Genomic DNA, 18317 nt, shown 5'->3' with positions numbered 1-18317 from the left:
AGTTGGTGTCCACTCCCTTGAGAGAGCAGCCTGGGATGCCTTCTTGTTCAGGTTCAGTGGCAGAGATGTTTGGTCAGATGATGCATTTCTTGTTCAGTGTCAGTCACTTTTGTTTTCATGGTCAAACCATAGGGTGCAGATGCCTATCCATGCTCGGATTGACAGATTCTATGTGGGTGACTGGGCTCTTGATAGAGGGGGGACAGTTTGCATTGCACCCGGTGTTTCCACTTCATACCATTTTCCGGTAATTTTGTCCATTTCAGAGCCTCATCTGAGAGGACGGTCTCACAGTATCAGGATCCCAGACGCCTTATACACAGATGAGACTCTCACAGAGGCAGTGTTGGAGATCTGGGTTTCTCATATGCAGGGGAGGTGGCCTGTCCTTCACATGTGACCACAGCACTTGCCAGTATCAGCGACTTCTATCACTCCGTTGCTAGTGCTCGGCGAGGTGAGGTACTCAGGCGAGAGATCGGTATCCGCCGGCATTTGGCAGCCCTTCAGAGGGAGGAGCAGAAACGACCATCAGATGCTTGGATACAGGAGCGCCTTGCTGCGGCAAGGGCTCACTTGCAGACCTTGCTTGATCAGAGAGCAGAGTATGCCTTCCATGCACGGGAGTCCTTTTGGATACAGATGGGAGGGAGAGTCAATAAACACTTTTTCTCTACACTTGGTCCTAGACATAGTAGAGAGAGTGTCAGGCAGCTTATTGACTCTGACGGCGTTTTGCTGTCCCATCCGGAAACCGTCATGCATTTAGCGACAGATTTTTATACCTCCCTTCTTTCCGCAGATCTGAACTCACAGGCTAGAGAGGTGGCTAGAGATGAAGTTTGGCAAAGTTTACCTGTGTTGGTCACCCCAGAGATGTTATGCTCACTTGATGCACGCTTTACCAACACAGAATTCAAGACTGCTCTCTGTGCCCTTCATAAGGGCAAATGCCTTGGTTCCGATGGTCTTACTCCTTTTTTTATAGCCTTTTGGGATATGATAGGTGATCATATTACTTCAGCCCTGCAGGGCATTTGGGACTCGGGTGAGATGCCTGACTCGCTGACCGAGGGACTCATTCACCTTATCCCTAAAGGTGGCAACATGAATTTTGTATCCCATTGGAGACCCATCACTCTTTTGGGCACTATTTACAAAATCCTTGCCAAGGCGATCAGCATCCGACTTCAGCCCCTTCTTCCAAACCTCATCCATGATACTCAGACAGGCTTTGTGCATGGCAGGAGCATTTTTTATAATATCTTTTCCTTTTGGGAAGCCACAGAGTGGGCTATGCAGAGTCGGCAGAGGCTAGCAGTTTTACTCTTGGACTTCGAGAAAGCCTATGACAGAGTAGATTGGGGTTTTCTTGAGGGCACTCTTCTACGGTTTGGATTTTTAGATGCTTGGATCAGAGGGGTGGCCTCCCTTTACAGATCAGCCCACAGCTAGGTTTTGATTGGAGGTAAGGGGTGACAGGTTTCAGATTTCCAGATCAGTTCGTCAGGGATGTCCTTTAGCCCCCTTCCTCTTTCTTTTTGTGGCAAAAGCTATGAGTATCTTCCTTAGATCTCAGGCTGAGCTTTTTGGGCTGAGACTGCCCTTGAGACAGGAGCAGGAGCTTTTTGACTGTGAGTTGGCTGATGACACTGCTATTTTTATTCAGGCCTCCTTGCAGTCACTTGATTCTTTCCGGACAGCCTTGGATATTTTTTGCTCAGCTGCAGGGGCACACATTAACTGGCATAAATCCTTTGGCTTTTGGATCAGTGATGAGGACACTCCAGGCTGGGGAGTTGACATTGGTTTTTCCTGGATTCAGAGGGGTGTTCCTATCAGGTATTTGGGATGTCAGGTAGGTTTGGACATCGCTCCAGTACAGCAGTTTGCCCCAGTACTAGAAAGTATAAGGAAAAAGCTCCTATTCTGGAGCTCTGCCAAACTCGACCTTGCATCTAGAGTTGTGGTAGTGAACCAGGTTCTCTTGGCCACCTCCTGGTTTGTGTGTTCTTGCTGGTGCCGGGTCTAGGGATTGCATCACTCAGCTCATCAGACCAGTCAAGAATTTTTTATGGAGTGGACTTGATGGCACAGCAGATGTTGCAGCAAGGGTGGCTTGGGAGACTATTATTCTTCCTACATGTGAAGGGGGCCTTAATGTCATTGACCCGGACTTGCAGTGCAGGGCATTGCTTTGTAAGGTGGTGGTGAGGGGACTTATGCCTAGGCAGGAACCTTGGAAGGATTTCTTTTTTGGACGCATTCACGCTTGCACACCAACCTTGGGAGATGATTGGGTGGACAGCCCTCGCTGGATTTTCATATCAGCCCCTCTCAGATCTCCTGCCTCTCCTCTCATGACTGCCATCCTGAAAGCTTGGGAAAGCTTGAGGAACACTCTTCAAAGGATTCTACCTTCTACCGTCGAAGAGATTGATAGGCAGCCAATCATTTGGAATGATAGTATTCTTGACGAGCATGCCAGACCACTGGGCACTTCCCATTACATGCAGTGGTCTAAATGGGAGAGAGGCCCCGCCTACACAGTAGGCACTTGGAAATCTTTTATCAGGCTACCTGAGGATCAGAGACTACAGTCCGTGAGTCACCTCAGAGGGGTAGCACGCAGGATTCAGCAGATAGATGCAGCCATCCCGGTGGAATGGACAGTTGAGCTGCCTATTACTTCCACCACTTGGATGGGGGCTTTTTCGAGGACATCAGTTCCTTTACAGGTGATCGCTCTCCGAGGTCTCGGGGAAGACGCACTGGTCTTTGATGATGGGGATGGAGGTTTACTTTCTACATCCAAGGATGGCATTCTTCTTGAGGTTGCCTTTCAGCCTGTCAGGATTGCTGGTTTTGTGGACCATGGAGCGGGCTTGCAGTGGTACTTAGACCCCGACCCTCTGCTCTTGGCCTTGGGATCCTGGAGGTTGTGGTTATATGGAGGTGCACCTATCAGGTGCTTGCAGTGGGACCCAGGAGAGTGGGAATGGATAGATCATGGGCACCGAGAGAGGGGGATTCCCTTCTTTCGTTTCACGGTTGGTAATGCGAGGAGGTTTCAGCTGAACAGTAGGGGTTGGATTCCCTCCAGAGCCCCCCATTGGGAAAGCTTCTTCATCACTGCAGATTTGCGTAGAAATTTTTGGAGGCTCTAGAAATCCCTCAGAAATAGAAAGATCACTCTTTTCTTTTGGCTTTCTATTCATGGAGGGATTGCAGTGAACCTGTGGAGATCATGATTTGGGGCTGATCCCACTTGTCCTCGATGTCATTGTGCAGAGGAGTCAGTGCGACATTGCCTTTGGGACTGCAGTCAGGCGAGGACTGTTTGGAAAGGGGTTGCTTGGATACTCAGCATCTTTCACACTTCCCCTTTCTTCATGACTTGGGGCTCGGTCGCATGGTTATCTCTTACCGGGCCCCAGGTGTTTTATGAGGGTGAGTCTTCTTCTTGGGCACTCTCGGTCCGCCGGCAGGTGATAGAGCCCTGCTCTCTGCAGGATGTACCACTTACTCCCTTCAGAGCTTCTCATGTTTCAGTGGACACCTCTTGGGAGATTTTGGCTAGCATTTCCTCTTGGCACATTTGGAGAGCCAGATGTACTGAGGCCTTGGATGGCACCCAGATACACCCATTACAGGTGTTCAACGGGTATTTGGACTGACACGGTTCACACTTTGATAGCCATATGGGCTAGCATGCAGGGCCCTTCACTGGCAGCCTCTTCTAGAAGGACTATATTCCTTCGAGTTTGGAGGGGTTCTCCCTTTTTCTCGGAGGTTTCTACCGGATTGAGATGGCACTATCAGCCTCAATCCTTTCTTTTTAGCTCTTGAGCTTTTCGTGCATTGCATGATGTATCCGTATGGGGCTTGCTCTAACGGTTTTTCTTTAATACTTAATAGAAGTCTCTTTTTGCAAAAAAAAAAAAAGAAACAGCTCATGGGCATTTGGCGAATGTACCTGTGGGCTGGTCAGTGTCGGTACTTCTCTATAACACAGGCTGGTGGAGGCGAAGTGGTACACACATACTTTGGTGATGGTCAAGGATAGCATACATGAGCACGGGTAGACCACAAGAGCCCATAGGGCCACACTCATTGGCCACACACTACTCTAGAAGGGGCTGACTCGGCTCAAACATCTTGACCCAGGTCCATACGTGCTTCAGGACTCTGTTGAGTCACCAAAGGGTGCGATGGTGGCGACACAATTAAGCTTTGGTGGGGAGGCTGGTCACAAGAGATTGCTTCCACGTGCGAACTAGCTCTAGGGGCTTGGCTACATACGTTGAGAAGGTTTAGCTAGCTATGAGCTATTCTAAAGAGACTCCATTGGAAGGGAGATGCACAGTAGAAGCTTTAAGTGGGTGTAAACTCTCAAGGTTTAGGCTGATCAAAGATGCAATCACTCACTACCTTGGGCATATCAGTGGTCCGGTGAGTACTTATGGCAGGCAGGGGAATTGTGTGATCCAAAGTAGATTGCTAGGAACAGTTCCGGGCTGTATGCAAACACTTGGGACGAGTGAAATACTAGTTGAATGTAGGTGAGATTGAATCCACTGTGTATCTTATTTGCCAGGTTCTTTAAATAATAAAGAAATACCGAAAGGGGCGCCAAGGTTTGGGGTCAGTCTGTGTCGTTGTCACGAGTAGGAGTATTCTAGCTCCCATTCCATTGCTTGATCACTTACTGAATTGTTAATGCAAGAGCATTGTCTGGTTGATTGTCTAGTACTGCCCTGTTGTTGGCCTTGAGACGGCCTTGAGACCAGTTTCATGGTTTCGTTGTCAAGACATCACCATTTGTCTTTGGTGTTAGCATTGCCAGTTGTAGTTGATTCATAGTAGGGTAAGCATTCAGCAAGTATGTTTTTCACAAGTGAAGATTGGGATATGGTCCTCTCCTTTCAGGATGAGCAAGATGGACAGCCTATGTATGAGGGGACTTCTCAAGATGATCAAATTGCCGATGGACAGCGAGCTGTAACTGCTTTTGATGTGAATGAAACACAGCCTGGAGGTTCTAAAGATGCTGAAGATGTAGAGGAGGCTATGCATTGTTCAAAGCGTAGCTATTTAGTGCAGTGGAAGCACTTGCTCAATCTTACTCAGGACCCAAGGTTTGCTGAGTTTATGCAAACCCCTTCTAAGAGTAAAAAGAAAAAGGCTCATTCACATCCAGGGGAAACAGTGGGGCTAAGAAGCAGCCCTATGGTCCCATGCCATTCAATGGACAGCCTTCAGTAATGCCAAATGTGCAGAGTGCTCCATTGCAGCAATCTATTTATAGTCCTGGACTTGATTTGCATGCTGAAGGGAATAATGTTGAAAATGCAAATCAGGGACAGCAAGCCTTCCCCCAACCCTTAATGCGTCGAGGATGTTTTGGTGGTGGTTCAATGTTCCAGGAAATGGCTGGGCAAGCTGTGGATTTTCCTGGAACATCTAGAAACTATCTAGTGGGTTTTCAGCTTGGTATGCAGGGTATGCAAGGGAATATGTTTGGGTATATGCAGCCCGGGATGCATAGCATAATGTATGGAAATACTGGCATGCAGCCAGGGTTGCAAGGAGGAATGCATGGTGAGTTGGGAGCTCCTGCAGGTATGTGTGGAGTGCAAGGGACTTGGGCTGGTATGGTGAACCCATCTATGGATGCTGTATAGCCACCTGTGTATGACAATCTAACACCGAAGGGAAAGCAAAACACGTCAATGAAGGTGGGGCATCAGTGAAGTTTGAGACCTTAAATGGGACACAGGATATGCTGAAAGCTTTAACTTTCGTTCAACAGTTTGATACAGCCTTTTCAGGAGGAAACTTCATTGAATCTTCAAAGATGCGCAAGGCAGCAACCTTTCTGAAAGGGAATGCCTTAAAGTTGTTACAAACATGGTGTGAGTGAGATAGAGAGATAGGCTAGGGAGTGAAGAAATGGTAGAGAAATGTAGAATCCATGAAGGCTTTCATTCATTCATCATCACGAAATTAGACGAGTGAAGTACAAGCCTTATAGGCTACAGAGTCACACACTTGCACCAAGTGCATATGGGATAACTCCCATAGTGACACGTGGCACTCACACAAGACACACACACATGAACTAGTACTAGATCTCCTAGTACTACACACCTACACATCACATCAACACACTCTTTGGCTATGATATCTCTAACACCCCCCTTCAAAGCAAAGAGTGGGAGACCCAACACGCAAGGAGTAGACTGATCCCCCCTCCACCGCAATACTGCAAAGAGCAAGTCCAACTATCCAACACCTCCCATATGATAGTGACTTCTCAGTCAGCTTGTGACCGGCAAGGGCAAACCATCACTCGTCATCCCCCCTTACTCTGAACTGGGTGGTCAATACCATCAAATCAAAGTAAAATACAATATATTCATTTTTGGGGGACAACCCAAGGCAGAGTACCTCTTATTGACTCCAAATACATTCATTTTAGAGGGACAACTCAAGGCTGAGAACCTTTATTGACTCAACACAAAAACACATAGAGCTAAGCATCATCTACCACCTCAGAGAGGGATAGATCATGCAATATAGCTAATAAAGCTTGCTGCTCAGGTCCAGTTGATGTGGCATAAATATTCTCGAGCTTGTCCAGGGTCTCTTAGGCTGAAATAGTGAGGTCAAGTTGATGAAGCAGTTTGCTGGCCAACCTCACACCAATAAGCGCCATTGCTTTGTCATTCTACTCATCCTAGCTGAGAGTGACGCTGATGAGTCTCGACCACGAGGACGAGGCTCCATAGTATCAATCTGAGGTAGCAAAGCCAGCAAGCTGAAATGGATAGATTTGGAAGCAAGGAAAATCAAAATGTAAAGAAGTAGCAGCCTTGGAAGTGAAGAGGATTGAAATGAATCGACGGTCGCATAAGTAATAAGCAGGCTGCATACAGCCTACCAAGTAATAGTCTCCAAAAATGGTGTGGTAGCGTGGGTGAGCAGAAGTGGTGGGGATTTCGATGGCACCACACAGAGGGCAGATTTAAAATTAAGGCAGGGGGATCTCAAAGGCAGCACACAGAGGGTAGGTGTTGCCTTGCCCGCACCATTGCCAATTGCTGGGGCCTGCCCGTACAGACCCGTACAGCCGTGCGAAGGTCCGTACAACTGTACAGACAAAAAAAAAATCGGTCAAAATGGTGTAGGATAGGGTTGTTTGTTTGCGAGCAGCTCTGAAATTTCAAAAAACGTGGAAATTGGACCTCAAAAAGACAAAAAACAGTCGGTGGACTGTTTTTCTGCTAAAAAAACAGGTTTCTGCTAATGAAATGAGGCACCGGACTGAATTGGAGCAAAATGGCAGGTAGGAGCAATGGGAGAGCACGAGGGAAGGCATGTAGGAGCAAGAGAACCTGCTCTGATACCGCTGTTGGGAGCAGGAAGCAATGAAATGAGAGTGGAGTGCAAGAAGCAAACAACAAGCTGGAGCAAAACGTAGTACTGCTCTAATGGATAAGAGGAAAATACCAAGGGTGGCCTATATGGCCCCCAAGTCAACCATATGGTTGACCTCTCTGGTCAACTCATAGAGTTGACCTGACCTACAAGGATCATACCATGGCTAAGTGCTAACAACAGATAGGAAGGGTTACGAAGAAGCCAATCTATGAATGAGAAGCTAGTAGGAATCTTGGAGGTCAAATCACAATGCAAGGATTAGTGCCCAGGGCAGGCAGACAGTGAAAATATGCGAATGCGAAAACATTTTGGGCATAATTTGTTAGCAACTGGGTAGATCTCTATAGCAGGCAGAACTGGGAAAACTGCCAATAGAATCAACAAGGAAGATCTCGGCAACAAGCACATAGTGAAGCAGATAGCATCGAGTTCAATGTAGTGAACTTGTTTAAACCTCTACACCAACTTTGGGTTAATTCTGAGTGTTCTAGCTAGGATTTCAAGCCCTAGATGCATGGTCAGCCTTTAGTTTTACTTATCCTTAGCAACTAATTGAAGTGTAAGGGTAGAAGGGTCATGGGGCAAATTTTAAAAGCCTAGTTAGAGTTGAGACAACCTCTAACTTAAGATCTAGTTCATAGGCCCACCCAACTAGTTAGAATATACCTAGGACTCTAGCTCAAAGGCCTACTCCAACTAGTTAGATTATATATGGGCTCCTCTAGTTATTTCGTCTACCTAAGCTTAAAAGCTATTCTGAATTAAACCCTACAAATGTCAGGTACAATGAGTCGCTTTCTAGGCAACCTGTGTGAGAGACCCCATTCAAATCGTTTGTTACTCTTGTCAACATCTGGCTGGGTATAATTTATATCTTGTGAGAAATATGGGAGCAACGTGCAGGGGGTTCCAAGAAGACTACTAAAAGTCATGAGCATTTCTGCAAAAGCTTGGCCGCTAGGTGTCTTTTATATTTTCATGGTATTTGTTGGTTGTTTAGCCCACCACACTGGTTGTTGACACCGTTTTGGGATACCATAGGCATGAGCCAGATCTTGGAGAAGCACGTTGCATCACAAGTAGCTTTATTTTTTAGTGTCTCACAGCTAGCTGACATTTTCTTGCATATGATAGATGGTTCGGTTCTCTTCTTTTTTTTTGGGGGGGGGGGGATGCTCTTGGAAAGAAAGGAATTGAAGCAAATAGAGAAAGTTCCATGCTGGGTTGGATTTCTTTTCCTAAAATAACAAAACCATTAAGACTTTGAAAAAATAATGGACTTCTCTATGAAGGCTGAAAAGAAAGAAACGTTTCACTTTGACAATGAAAGCTTATTGAAATCGCCATTCTTGCTTATGACTGGTTTATATTGGAAAGGCAAGGACAATAAATGCAAATGCCATGATAGGTTGCACTTTTAAAATAAAGGTGGTATGGGATAAGGAAACGTTAGCGATGCTATACACCAGTATATATTATTTTGAGAGTTTGTTAACTCTTGTATGATCCTTTTTGGGGTTGGGGTGTGCTGTTTGGCAGTTCCGCCTTTCTTAGAAAGTATTATAGTTTATCTGATGCTTATAAGGCTCCAGTAAGGTTGGCTGACATTGACATCCATGGGATGCAGAGGGATCAGCTTCAATCTGAATTACGTCTTGCCAGGGGTCTGATTGCTGAGCGTGACACCAACATTGTTCAGATACGGTCAATTAATGACAGGGTAAGATTCATTATATATCTAATACATGGATGTAAATTATGGTGGGCTAGGAAGTGGTGCAGTATTCCCATATTTTCTTCTGTATTGAATATTCGTTCACTAATGCAAATTTTAAACTTTCTTCTAACTGAATCCCTGAATGGATAGTATGTAGAAGAAAATGAGAGACTCCGAGCAATGCTGGGTGAATGGAGTGCTCGTACAGCAAAAGTAAGTTAGTTCTATCATTTGCATCTCTTGTCTGTGATAAGTCAGTATATGGTTGACTATGTAGTTAATCATTAAGTCTTGAAAACTGTCTTTCCAATCAGATGTCTCTGGTTGCATGGAAGTGCTGCTCTAGAAAATTAATTTGGACTTGGATTAGATGAAATCACACCCTGCCAAATAGGTTGGAGATGAATCTGGTTCTTACATAGTTGACACTTGAAGCTGGAAAGTGAATAATGAAGGCTATGGAGTATGTCACTGAGCATGGACGTGTCGGATTTCTGCCATTATGACTTCGTGTTTGTCTATGGTTAATCTATTAACGTACATATTCAATGATTAAGTTATGAACAATCCTTTGACCTGACAAACTATGTTTTCCTCCAGCTTGAATTGGCACTTGAGGCAGAGCGGCTATCGAATGCAGAGCTACACAAAAGAGTCTCCATTCTCCGGCATTCAAATGCTGAGTCAACTGGAGATTAATACATGGTATCCCATGTTGCAAATATGGCTTTCGAGCTCTATCGGAGTATCCCAAAGTTCCACCTTATTATCTACTTCATGAAGGGATAGATCTTGTCGTCAACGGTCACAAGGGGAATACCAGAATTTCATTACTCTGTTTCAATGGGGAAACAATTCCACACATTCTAACTCAGAGAGCTCATTGCGAGGATCAGCCAACCCCAGAATAGGAACAAACATCACCGTATCCACATGCGGGAAATTTTGGAACTCTATCAGAGAATTGTGACATTATTTCTGCGGTGATGTTTCATCATTGTGTCTTTGTCGCAGCTCATTATAAGCTTCCATGCTGAGTTCATTCACAAGAGTCTATGTACCTGGACAGTAGGGTTTAGGGAGTAGCATGATGAAAGTTGTCCTTCAACTCTCACTTTTCTGTGCTATATATCTCGCTGTTGTGTCTTCACATTAAATACTTGCTTGTTCTGAACTGCTCCTAGATGAGAAACACAATGTGTTTTTAAATGCTCTTCTAAACATCTTCCCAATTAGAAGAGCTAAGTCCACCTTAAGGTCTGTAAAGAAAAACTAAGTATAAAATATGCAAAACAGATTGCCATGTGGGCTACACGTGTATCACTAGGTTGGACTTAAAACTTTTAGCTGAACGTACTGCAAGGTGTGATACCTACATAATCCTGAGAAAAAGGCATGATGCGTGTGTGGTGTGTATATGTGCACTGGCCTGTGCGCGCATGTACATGTGTTGATTGTGCAAAAGCATGTGCTTGCTAGTGCATATGTTTTTATGTTCACAAATGCATCTCTCCATGCTTGTGTGCACATGTGTGGCTGGGTGGTTGCATTGAAAGAATCATGGTTTATGAAGCACTTCCTAAAGGGTGATTGTATGCATATGACTCATATGAAGAGGCACATGAAGCAAATATGGGTCTCTACTTGGTCAGGTTGTTTTAGTGAGGCTGGGCTATGCATTGGGGTTCGTTTAGGACCGGCACCGTTTATTTATTTTGAGACGGACTCCTCTCACAGATTTTATCCCACTCAGCCCCTGGATCCGACAGGAGCTCCTTTGGCAGAGAGTCAGGGTCATTGGTTGCTTGGGTAAGGAATGGGCCACAGATCCTTCCAGGTTGACCATTGCAGAGGATACTAGATGGAGACTTTGGATTTTTCAGGATCGACCTCTTGCGGAGCTTGACTGGGACCCAGGTGAGTGGGCATGGCCTGCTCCGGTGGCAGGTGATCGTCCTCTTTCCTTTTTCCAGTACTCGACGAGGGCAGGTTACAGGCTTCAGCAGAGAGACTCTCATCACCTACCATCTGCCTCCTAGCATTGGCACGCACAGGGACTTACTGCAGAGCTCTTGCTGAGCTACTGGACTCACTTTTGGGGCATCAGTAGAGCCAGGAAAGTCTCCTACTTTCTTTGGCTCACTATACATAGGGGCATACCTGTGGGTACTTGGCTTCAGCAGATGGGTAGACCCTCCTTGTGTATGCGTTGTCAGCTTACAGAGGAATCTAGCAAGCATTGTTTATGGAGCTGACCCAGCTCTAGAGTGGTCTGGACAGGTATCTTCAGGTTGCTCTCACATGTTACATCCGAGTCCTTTCTGATGACATGGGGCGCTGTCCTTTGGGGGAGAGGATTTGGAGCCTTTACTCTCTTTGAGTCAGAGCCAGGAGACCACGGTTTCTTCATGCAGCGTCGCCAGAGACGGGGTCCCACAGAGGCCAGCATCATGGAGCCGTAGGATTTGCTTTTGGTACTTGTACCAACTCAGGATTCCATGCCTACTTCAGTTGCAGGGTCAACCTGGGAGGTGATTTCCAGCATTACCCTATGGTGGATATGGTGTTCGTGATGTTCTTTTGTCCTTGGGAGCCATTTATGCACGGAGGCTGACACTCTCGCTTCCATTTGGGCGGAGATTATCTTCACTCTCAGGAGTCAGTGGGAGCAGTGTACAAGCATCTCTTTGGCAGCTCGTGGGAGACTTATATCCTTCATGAGGACATGGGACTGCTCATTATTTTTTCATTTGACCCCTTTTGGGATATCGTGGCATTTTAGACCACCTCCATGGCTTTTTTGCAACATTGTTGAGGCTAGGGATAGAGTACTTTCTCTCCCACCTGTTGTATGATTCGTTTTGAATGGAATATATCACTCTTTTATTCAAAAAAATATGGGTCTCATAAATGGATTCACATGGGACACGGCCATTGTACTATGCAGTCAAGGATGTAAACAAGTGTGTGGATATATTAACACTAGTGCCAAGTCAAAAGGGTGGAGTCCTTGGCTTCATTTAAAGAGCTTAAGAGAGTCTAAAGGAATAGACTGAAATCAAAGATTGCTCTTTGTATACAAAAGCCTCTCTCTTCTTTTGTAGTGTTATCTCCTTCCACTCATGCACTTTGACTTCCCTTAGCTTCTGTTGCTCTTCGCTCTAGCTCACCTAGCTTTTATTTCGCATACTCTCTAGTGTCTTTAAATTTTAACATGGTATTAGAGCCCTTGTAGCCTCTTGCCTCTTCTGCTCACTCTTCCATTTTCTTTCTAGCCATAGCCTCCTCATTTTGAGCCATTTCTGATCAATGCCATTTTTCTTGTCTTGCTGATTTAACGTGCCGGTTTGTTATTTTGTAGGTTGCACTCTCACTATCTTTTGTGAGTCACCGTTGGTCTAGTTATAGCCATTTGGCAAGTTAGCACTAAAGCGAATAACAATCACAGTAGCACAAGAAAGCTTTGCAAGCGGACTAACACCAAGAGAAGAGGCAAAGCATAGCAGCAACATGAAAACAAAGCAAGGTAGCAGGGTGTAGCACCAAGCACAGCCCAAGCAAAGCACAAACTGGAGCAAAGTCAATAAGCAAGTCAACAACAAGAGTAGAAGAAAAGCACATTAACAACGTGAAATAAGCAAGTAGCAAGGCGTAGCACGAAGCATAGGTAGTAGTGCGAGTAGAAATCTCGGCGGAGCAAAGTCACTAAGCAATGCAATAAGAGCTCTTGACGACGACACAACAATGAAGCAACAAGCAAGCTAGAAGCTCAACGAAGGAAGGAAATAAATATGCAAACAAAGCAAGCGAAAGCATTACAGCAAGTAGTAAAGTGTAGCTCAACTCATCAGCACAAGCGACAATGAGCATCATCTAATCAACAAGCAAGCGACACAATGGAGTGAAGTGATAGTGAGTAGCAATTAATCAATAAGCAAGCAAGGCAATGTAGTGAAGCAACAAAGAAGCTAGCAACACAAAAGCAAATCGCAACAAAACATTGCAACAAAGCAGTAATCTAAGCAATAGAGGAATACATATAAAGAACCAACATTGTGTGTTGGAAATCATATGTAGAGTTCGTAGTTTTCAAAACCGTCTATTCCAATACATTTGGAAGGGTTTGAAACCCTTTATATGGATAAAGCAACTATGTGTCGAACAATTTGTGAAGAAAAGGCAACGTGCTGGATTTGCTTCTTAAAAGTTTTGTGAAGCGTTGGCCTTAGGACAAAGACACAATCTGGGCCATTGAACTAGCTATAAGGACACCTTAACATGTGGCAAAGAGGATTCTTTCCTTTTTACCCCCTCAAAATGTTTGCATTGCATAAAGTCTTTATAGCATATTGTTCAAAGAGGTGACAACATGCACCATTTTGGCATGCCACTAATTACGCTTGCATTCTCATATCTTTTTGAGAATCATGAGTCCATGTGCCATTGCTCAATATCACATCTTAGAGTGTACTTTTTTGGGCACCCGGGTACCACCACTTTTTGTGTTGTTTGGAAATTTTTTCAAGAAGTCATGGTTGTTGGAAGCCCCGATCGGCAAGAAATTTGACCCTTTCAATAATGTGTATGGTGGGTGTGGAATTGCACTTTGCATGGCGTGTGCCACACTTCATGATTGCAAGAACTTTTTTTCCCCTTGAAAAAGACTTCTAATACGTATGAAATATACCCGTGTGAGCAAGCTCACAACGGAAATACATCATGTTGTACATGAGGAAACGCCCCTAAAAAGGGGAACATAAAACTCAAAATGAGCTGGAAAGAAACCAAGGGAGGTTGAAAGTGCCACCTCAACCCTGCTGTAGTCTCTAAGAAAAAGCGGGAACCCCTCGATTCCCTAAGGAATATAACCCTCATGGCTAAGGCTGCCCAAGAAGAACCCTGCATGCTCGCCCAACTAGCCATTAGTGTGTGAACGGTGTCAACCCAAACACTGGCCAGGGTGTGCGAGGGATGGACCTGAGATCCATCTAAGGCCATTGTGCATCTAGCCCTTCAAATTTGCCAAGCAGTGATGCTAGCCAGTATCTGCCAAGCGGTATCCCCATTAGCATGTACTAGTCTATAGCGGGACGTAGGAACATCCTCTAGAGAGCAAGTGTCGACTAGGTGACGTCGAATCGAAATGGACCAAAAAGCATCCTGCCACTCAAAGACGATCTGAGGCTTTAACAAGGAGAGCCAAGCCACTAATCCCAACGTCATGAAGAAATGAGAAGGAGCAAAGGTACTGAGGATCCTAGCAATTCTCATCCAAATGGCTCTTGCATGCTTGTAGTCCCATAGACAATGATGAATCGACTCAGTAGTAGCAGACGAGCACCTAGGACAAGAGTGGTTTGCCCCAAATGTAGAGCTCCACCTATTCACTGCAATCCCTCCATGAATAGAAATCCAAAAAAATAGAGTGACCTTTCTATTTCTTTGAGATCTCCATAGCCTCTCCTAGAAGACCCTTTGCAAATCAGCGGAAACCTAATAACTCTTCCGATGAGGAGCCCTGGGAGGTCTCAAACCTCTACATCTGATCTGAAACTTCTTGGCGTTACTAACCATGTAACCAAAAAAAGGAAGGCTCTTCTCTTGGTTCCCTGCAACAATCCATTCCCACTCTCCAAGGTCCCACTGAAGAACTTAATGGGGACTCCTCCAAAGAGCCACAACCTCCAAGAACCCAAAAAAGAAAGACGAGGGCTCGAATCAATATGCCATGCAGAGTCTTTGCCCTACTCCAAAAAGCCTATGACCTTGACAGGCTAAAAAGGCATGCCAAAAGAATATCTTTTGAAGAAATAACCTGCCTGCCACTTGCCTGTACATAAAAAACCAAGGCATTCTAGTGTGCTCCCAAAAAAGCTATAACCTGTAGGGGAATGCCTGTCCTCCAGAAAGCCCCCATCCACAACGGGCCTGTCATTTGTATCCACCCAATCAAGGGGAAGGGTTGCATCAATCTGAAGTATCCTCCCTACACATCCTCTGAGGTGACTAACTGTTTGTTGTTGATGACCTTCTAGAAGCCTCTTGAAGACTTTCCAAGAACCTACAGAGGCGGCAGGGCCTCTCTCCTACTTGCATCACTACATATAGTGAGAAATACCAAACTGGCTTCCATGTTCATCAAGTATACTGCCATTCCACATAATCAGCTGCCTATCAATCTCTTCGACAAAGGAGGGAGGAACTCTCCAAAGAGTACTTTTGAAGCTGGCCCAAGCCTTGAGAATCTCAACCATAAGTGGAGAGGAAGGACGGCTGAGGTGAAGATCCATCTGGTGTTGTCCATCCAATCTCCTCTTGCTAAGGGGTTGCAAGCCTGAATACCATGAATGAATAATTTTTTTCAAGGTTCATCTCCATGCATAAGTCCTCTAACCACAAACTTGAGTACTTAACCCCACAAACTTGCAAAGCAAGACCCTACATTGCAAGTCTGGATCTATGATGTTTAGACCCCCCTCCTGTGTGGGAAGGATCAAGCTGTCCCAAGCTATAGTGTCGGTAGTGCCGTCTAGTCCACTCCATAAAAAATTCCTGATAGGCCTTATGAGCTGAGTGATACAATCTCTAGAACTGCACCAACATGAGCACACATACCAAGCTGTGGCGAGCAAAACCTGGTTCACAACCACCACTTTGGATGCAGGTCCCAGTCTAGCTGAACTCCAGAAAAGAGAACCCAAGATAGGTGGTCCATAGCTTGGAATTGCATTGATTATTGAGTAGCATTTTCTTGCCTTTGGTGGAGAAGATGATGGAAATCTCACATGCCATGTAGCCTATAGGTTGCTTGTAGATTAACTTTCTTGAGTCCACAAAGACTTATTCTTTCATTTGCACGTCACAAAGATTGAAAGGCTTGCCCAAAACAATAGTTGAGGTGCTCTATAGCTGGCAATGATCCATACTTAATCCTATTGTAATATCCAAGAGCCACTACTCAGTTTGGAGCCCATTTTTGTGTAACTCCTAAAACAAAAGATCTTTGTAAGCCAACTACACATTCTTCTATGGTAAAAAAGCATGTTGTTTTGCACCGATTGGGTCGATCTCATCTGCTAATTGTCAAACATTGGATAAATCTAGGATGCAGTGTGCATCAAAATACCTTTGTTCTTTTGTTTGATAGTTTGGCAAACTACAAATTGGGCCCCCAAAGGATACAGTCATGTACAAATTGGACTCCTAAGGACAAATCATGCACAGATTGGGCCCCCAAAGGATACAATCATGCACAAATTGGACTCCCACAGGACATAAATCATGCACAAATTAGTAGGTAAGGAGGTGAAGAGTAGAGTGGTTGATGTTAATAAAAAGCTTCTTATAGGGTAATAATACATACAAACTCTACCAAATGCAAAACGGTCGACTCTACAGCCCACTCATCAATGCTCCTAACTATCTACACCTATCACCTCCTCCAAATAAGGCTCTAAGCTATAGATTCTGATAGATGCCCTAGTGCAAGGCAACAGCCACCTCTCCTCCAAACACAGCTCACGGTAGCTCCTACGACTTCCATCACGGATGGAACGTCAACTGACTCCTCCAAGCAAAACCACACCCGTCTCCAGGCTCCTTGCATAGCACATCGCCTACCTCGATGGGCAAACGACTATTCCACGGGCGATGCATCAATGATAAAATTATTTTCCGTGACGAAATCTTTATAAGATTCCATCTAGATCCTTATCTCGACATGTGGCTCTCCACAGACCTCCTTACCCTCACACATCCAAAAGTTGACATGTGGCATGAGTGCCATGTCATTTATATGATCTTGCCACGTTAGCTCCTCGAGAAGCGTGCCACATCAGTAGGGTTATCTGCCACCTCATCCTTCCACATGGCCTTATCTACCATGTCAGCATATGTGTCATATGCCACATTACTTGCCAAGTCATAGTGCCATGTGGCACACTGCGCTACACAGGCACAGTCACCTCTTGCTAGGCACACACATCACCTTGTATGTGCACCCAGACAATGCCACCTCAGCAGTGCTCCACAAGCATAGTTATCTCTTCCTAGGCACATTGTGTATCTTCCATGTGCACCTAGCTGCCACATCATCATTTTGCACCCTTTTTCCCCTCCACCTAGATGAAGCGGTATCTCTTGATCTAGGAAGAATTTGAGGGCACTCCAAAAAGGAAAAACACTCGAGTTTTTGTGCTCTACGTGCTCGTCATATCATGCCCACATTTTGGCACAAGTATCACACACGATTGAGTCTCGGTGATGACGAATCCACTTCTTGCATGCACATCGGCCTCTACATCGACACATCTGACCCAGCACCTAAAACGAACAAAGAAAATGAATTATTTCTTGCTTTTTCATTGCTTGATGGTTGGTTTAGATCTAGTTTAGAGTAGATTAGATCATCCATAGTGGAGAGAACTCCAAAGCTACCAATTGAAGCCATGCCAAAAAATTCCTAAATAGCTCCTACTTGGAGTCAGTACCTATGCTCACATGTGGTTTCACATCATCACATTTCCAAAAACCTAACTTTCACAATTCAATGAGCAGACTTCACAGTGTTCAGAGGCATTGACCGATTGTTCGGTGGGCAGATAGCACATGATTTGATTATACACACAGATGCCATCACTATAAATCCTATTTAGCTATTTTCTGGCATTAAGCATATCATTTAAGGCCTTGTAAAGCCTCTTGGCTATTCCTAGCATCATTTGCCACAAGCCGTGTAATAGACTGGATTATATATTGCAGTACTATCTTCACCGACGGTTCGGATTTCACTTGATATAGTCAGTGTTTTGCAATTGATTCAGACACTGATTTCACAGACACTTTGAGTACATTTCTTGCACCATGTCTACGACTAGCAATCTTAATTTGGAGGCACCCGCTAAGTTAGACAACTCCAATCACGGCACATGGAAATATCAAAGGGAGACAATTCTTGCACTTCAAGACAAATGGGAGTATGTCGATGGGTCTACACCTAGACCATTGGACGATCCAACCATTAGTAGCTCTACTCCACCTGTTGCCGCAACACCACCAACATCGAGATCTACAACTGCACCAGCACTATTCGCACTTGTAGCAAATCTTACCATTGCCCGAGCATAGGAAGAATGGGACAAGAAAGACAAATATGCAT

At 45.0% G+C, this 18317-nt stretch overlaps 1 protein-coding gene across 4 annotated transcripts in view; it reads left to right on the top strand.

Annotated features, from left to right (window-relative positions):
• The window catches only part of LOC147882286 (protein FIP1-like), a 200961-nt gene extending 190632 nt beyond the window's left edge, over positions 1-10329 (top strand). For 2 of the 4 annotated variants that reach the window (XM_087400863.1, XM_087400861.1), the window contains 3 exons: positions 9071-9163; positions 9318-9373; positions 9761-10329. In XM_087400863.1, the coding sequence (XP_087256989.1) occupies positions 9071-9163; positions 9318-9373; positions 9761-9941 (330 nt within the window). In that variant the 3' untranslated portion in view covers positions 9942-10329. Of the gene's footprint in view, positions 1-9070; positions 9164-9310; positions 9374-9760 lie in introns of all 4 variants that reach the window. The other 2 variants (XM_087400864.1, XM_087400862.1) reach the window with 1 other exon arrangement.
• Positions 10330-18317: the final 7988 nt, after the last annotated feature.

Source organism: Dipteris shenzhenensis, chromosome 29 (genome assembly GCF_047967505.1).
Source record: "Dipteris shenzhenensis isolate YYH24624 ecotype China chromosome 29, Dip_SZ_1.0, whole genome shotgun sequence".
Classification (NCBI taxonomy): Eukaryota; Viridiplantae; Streptophyta; class Polypodiopsida; order Gleicheniales; family Dipteridaceae; genus Dipteris; species Dipteris shenzhenensis.
This window is presented reverse-complemented; position numbering and strand designations above follow the sequence as displayed.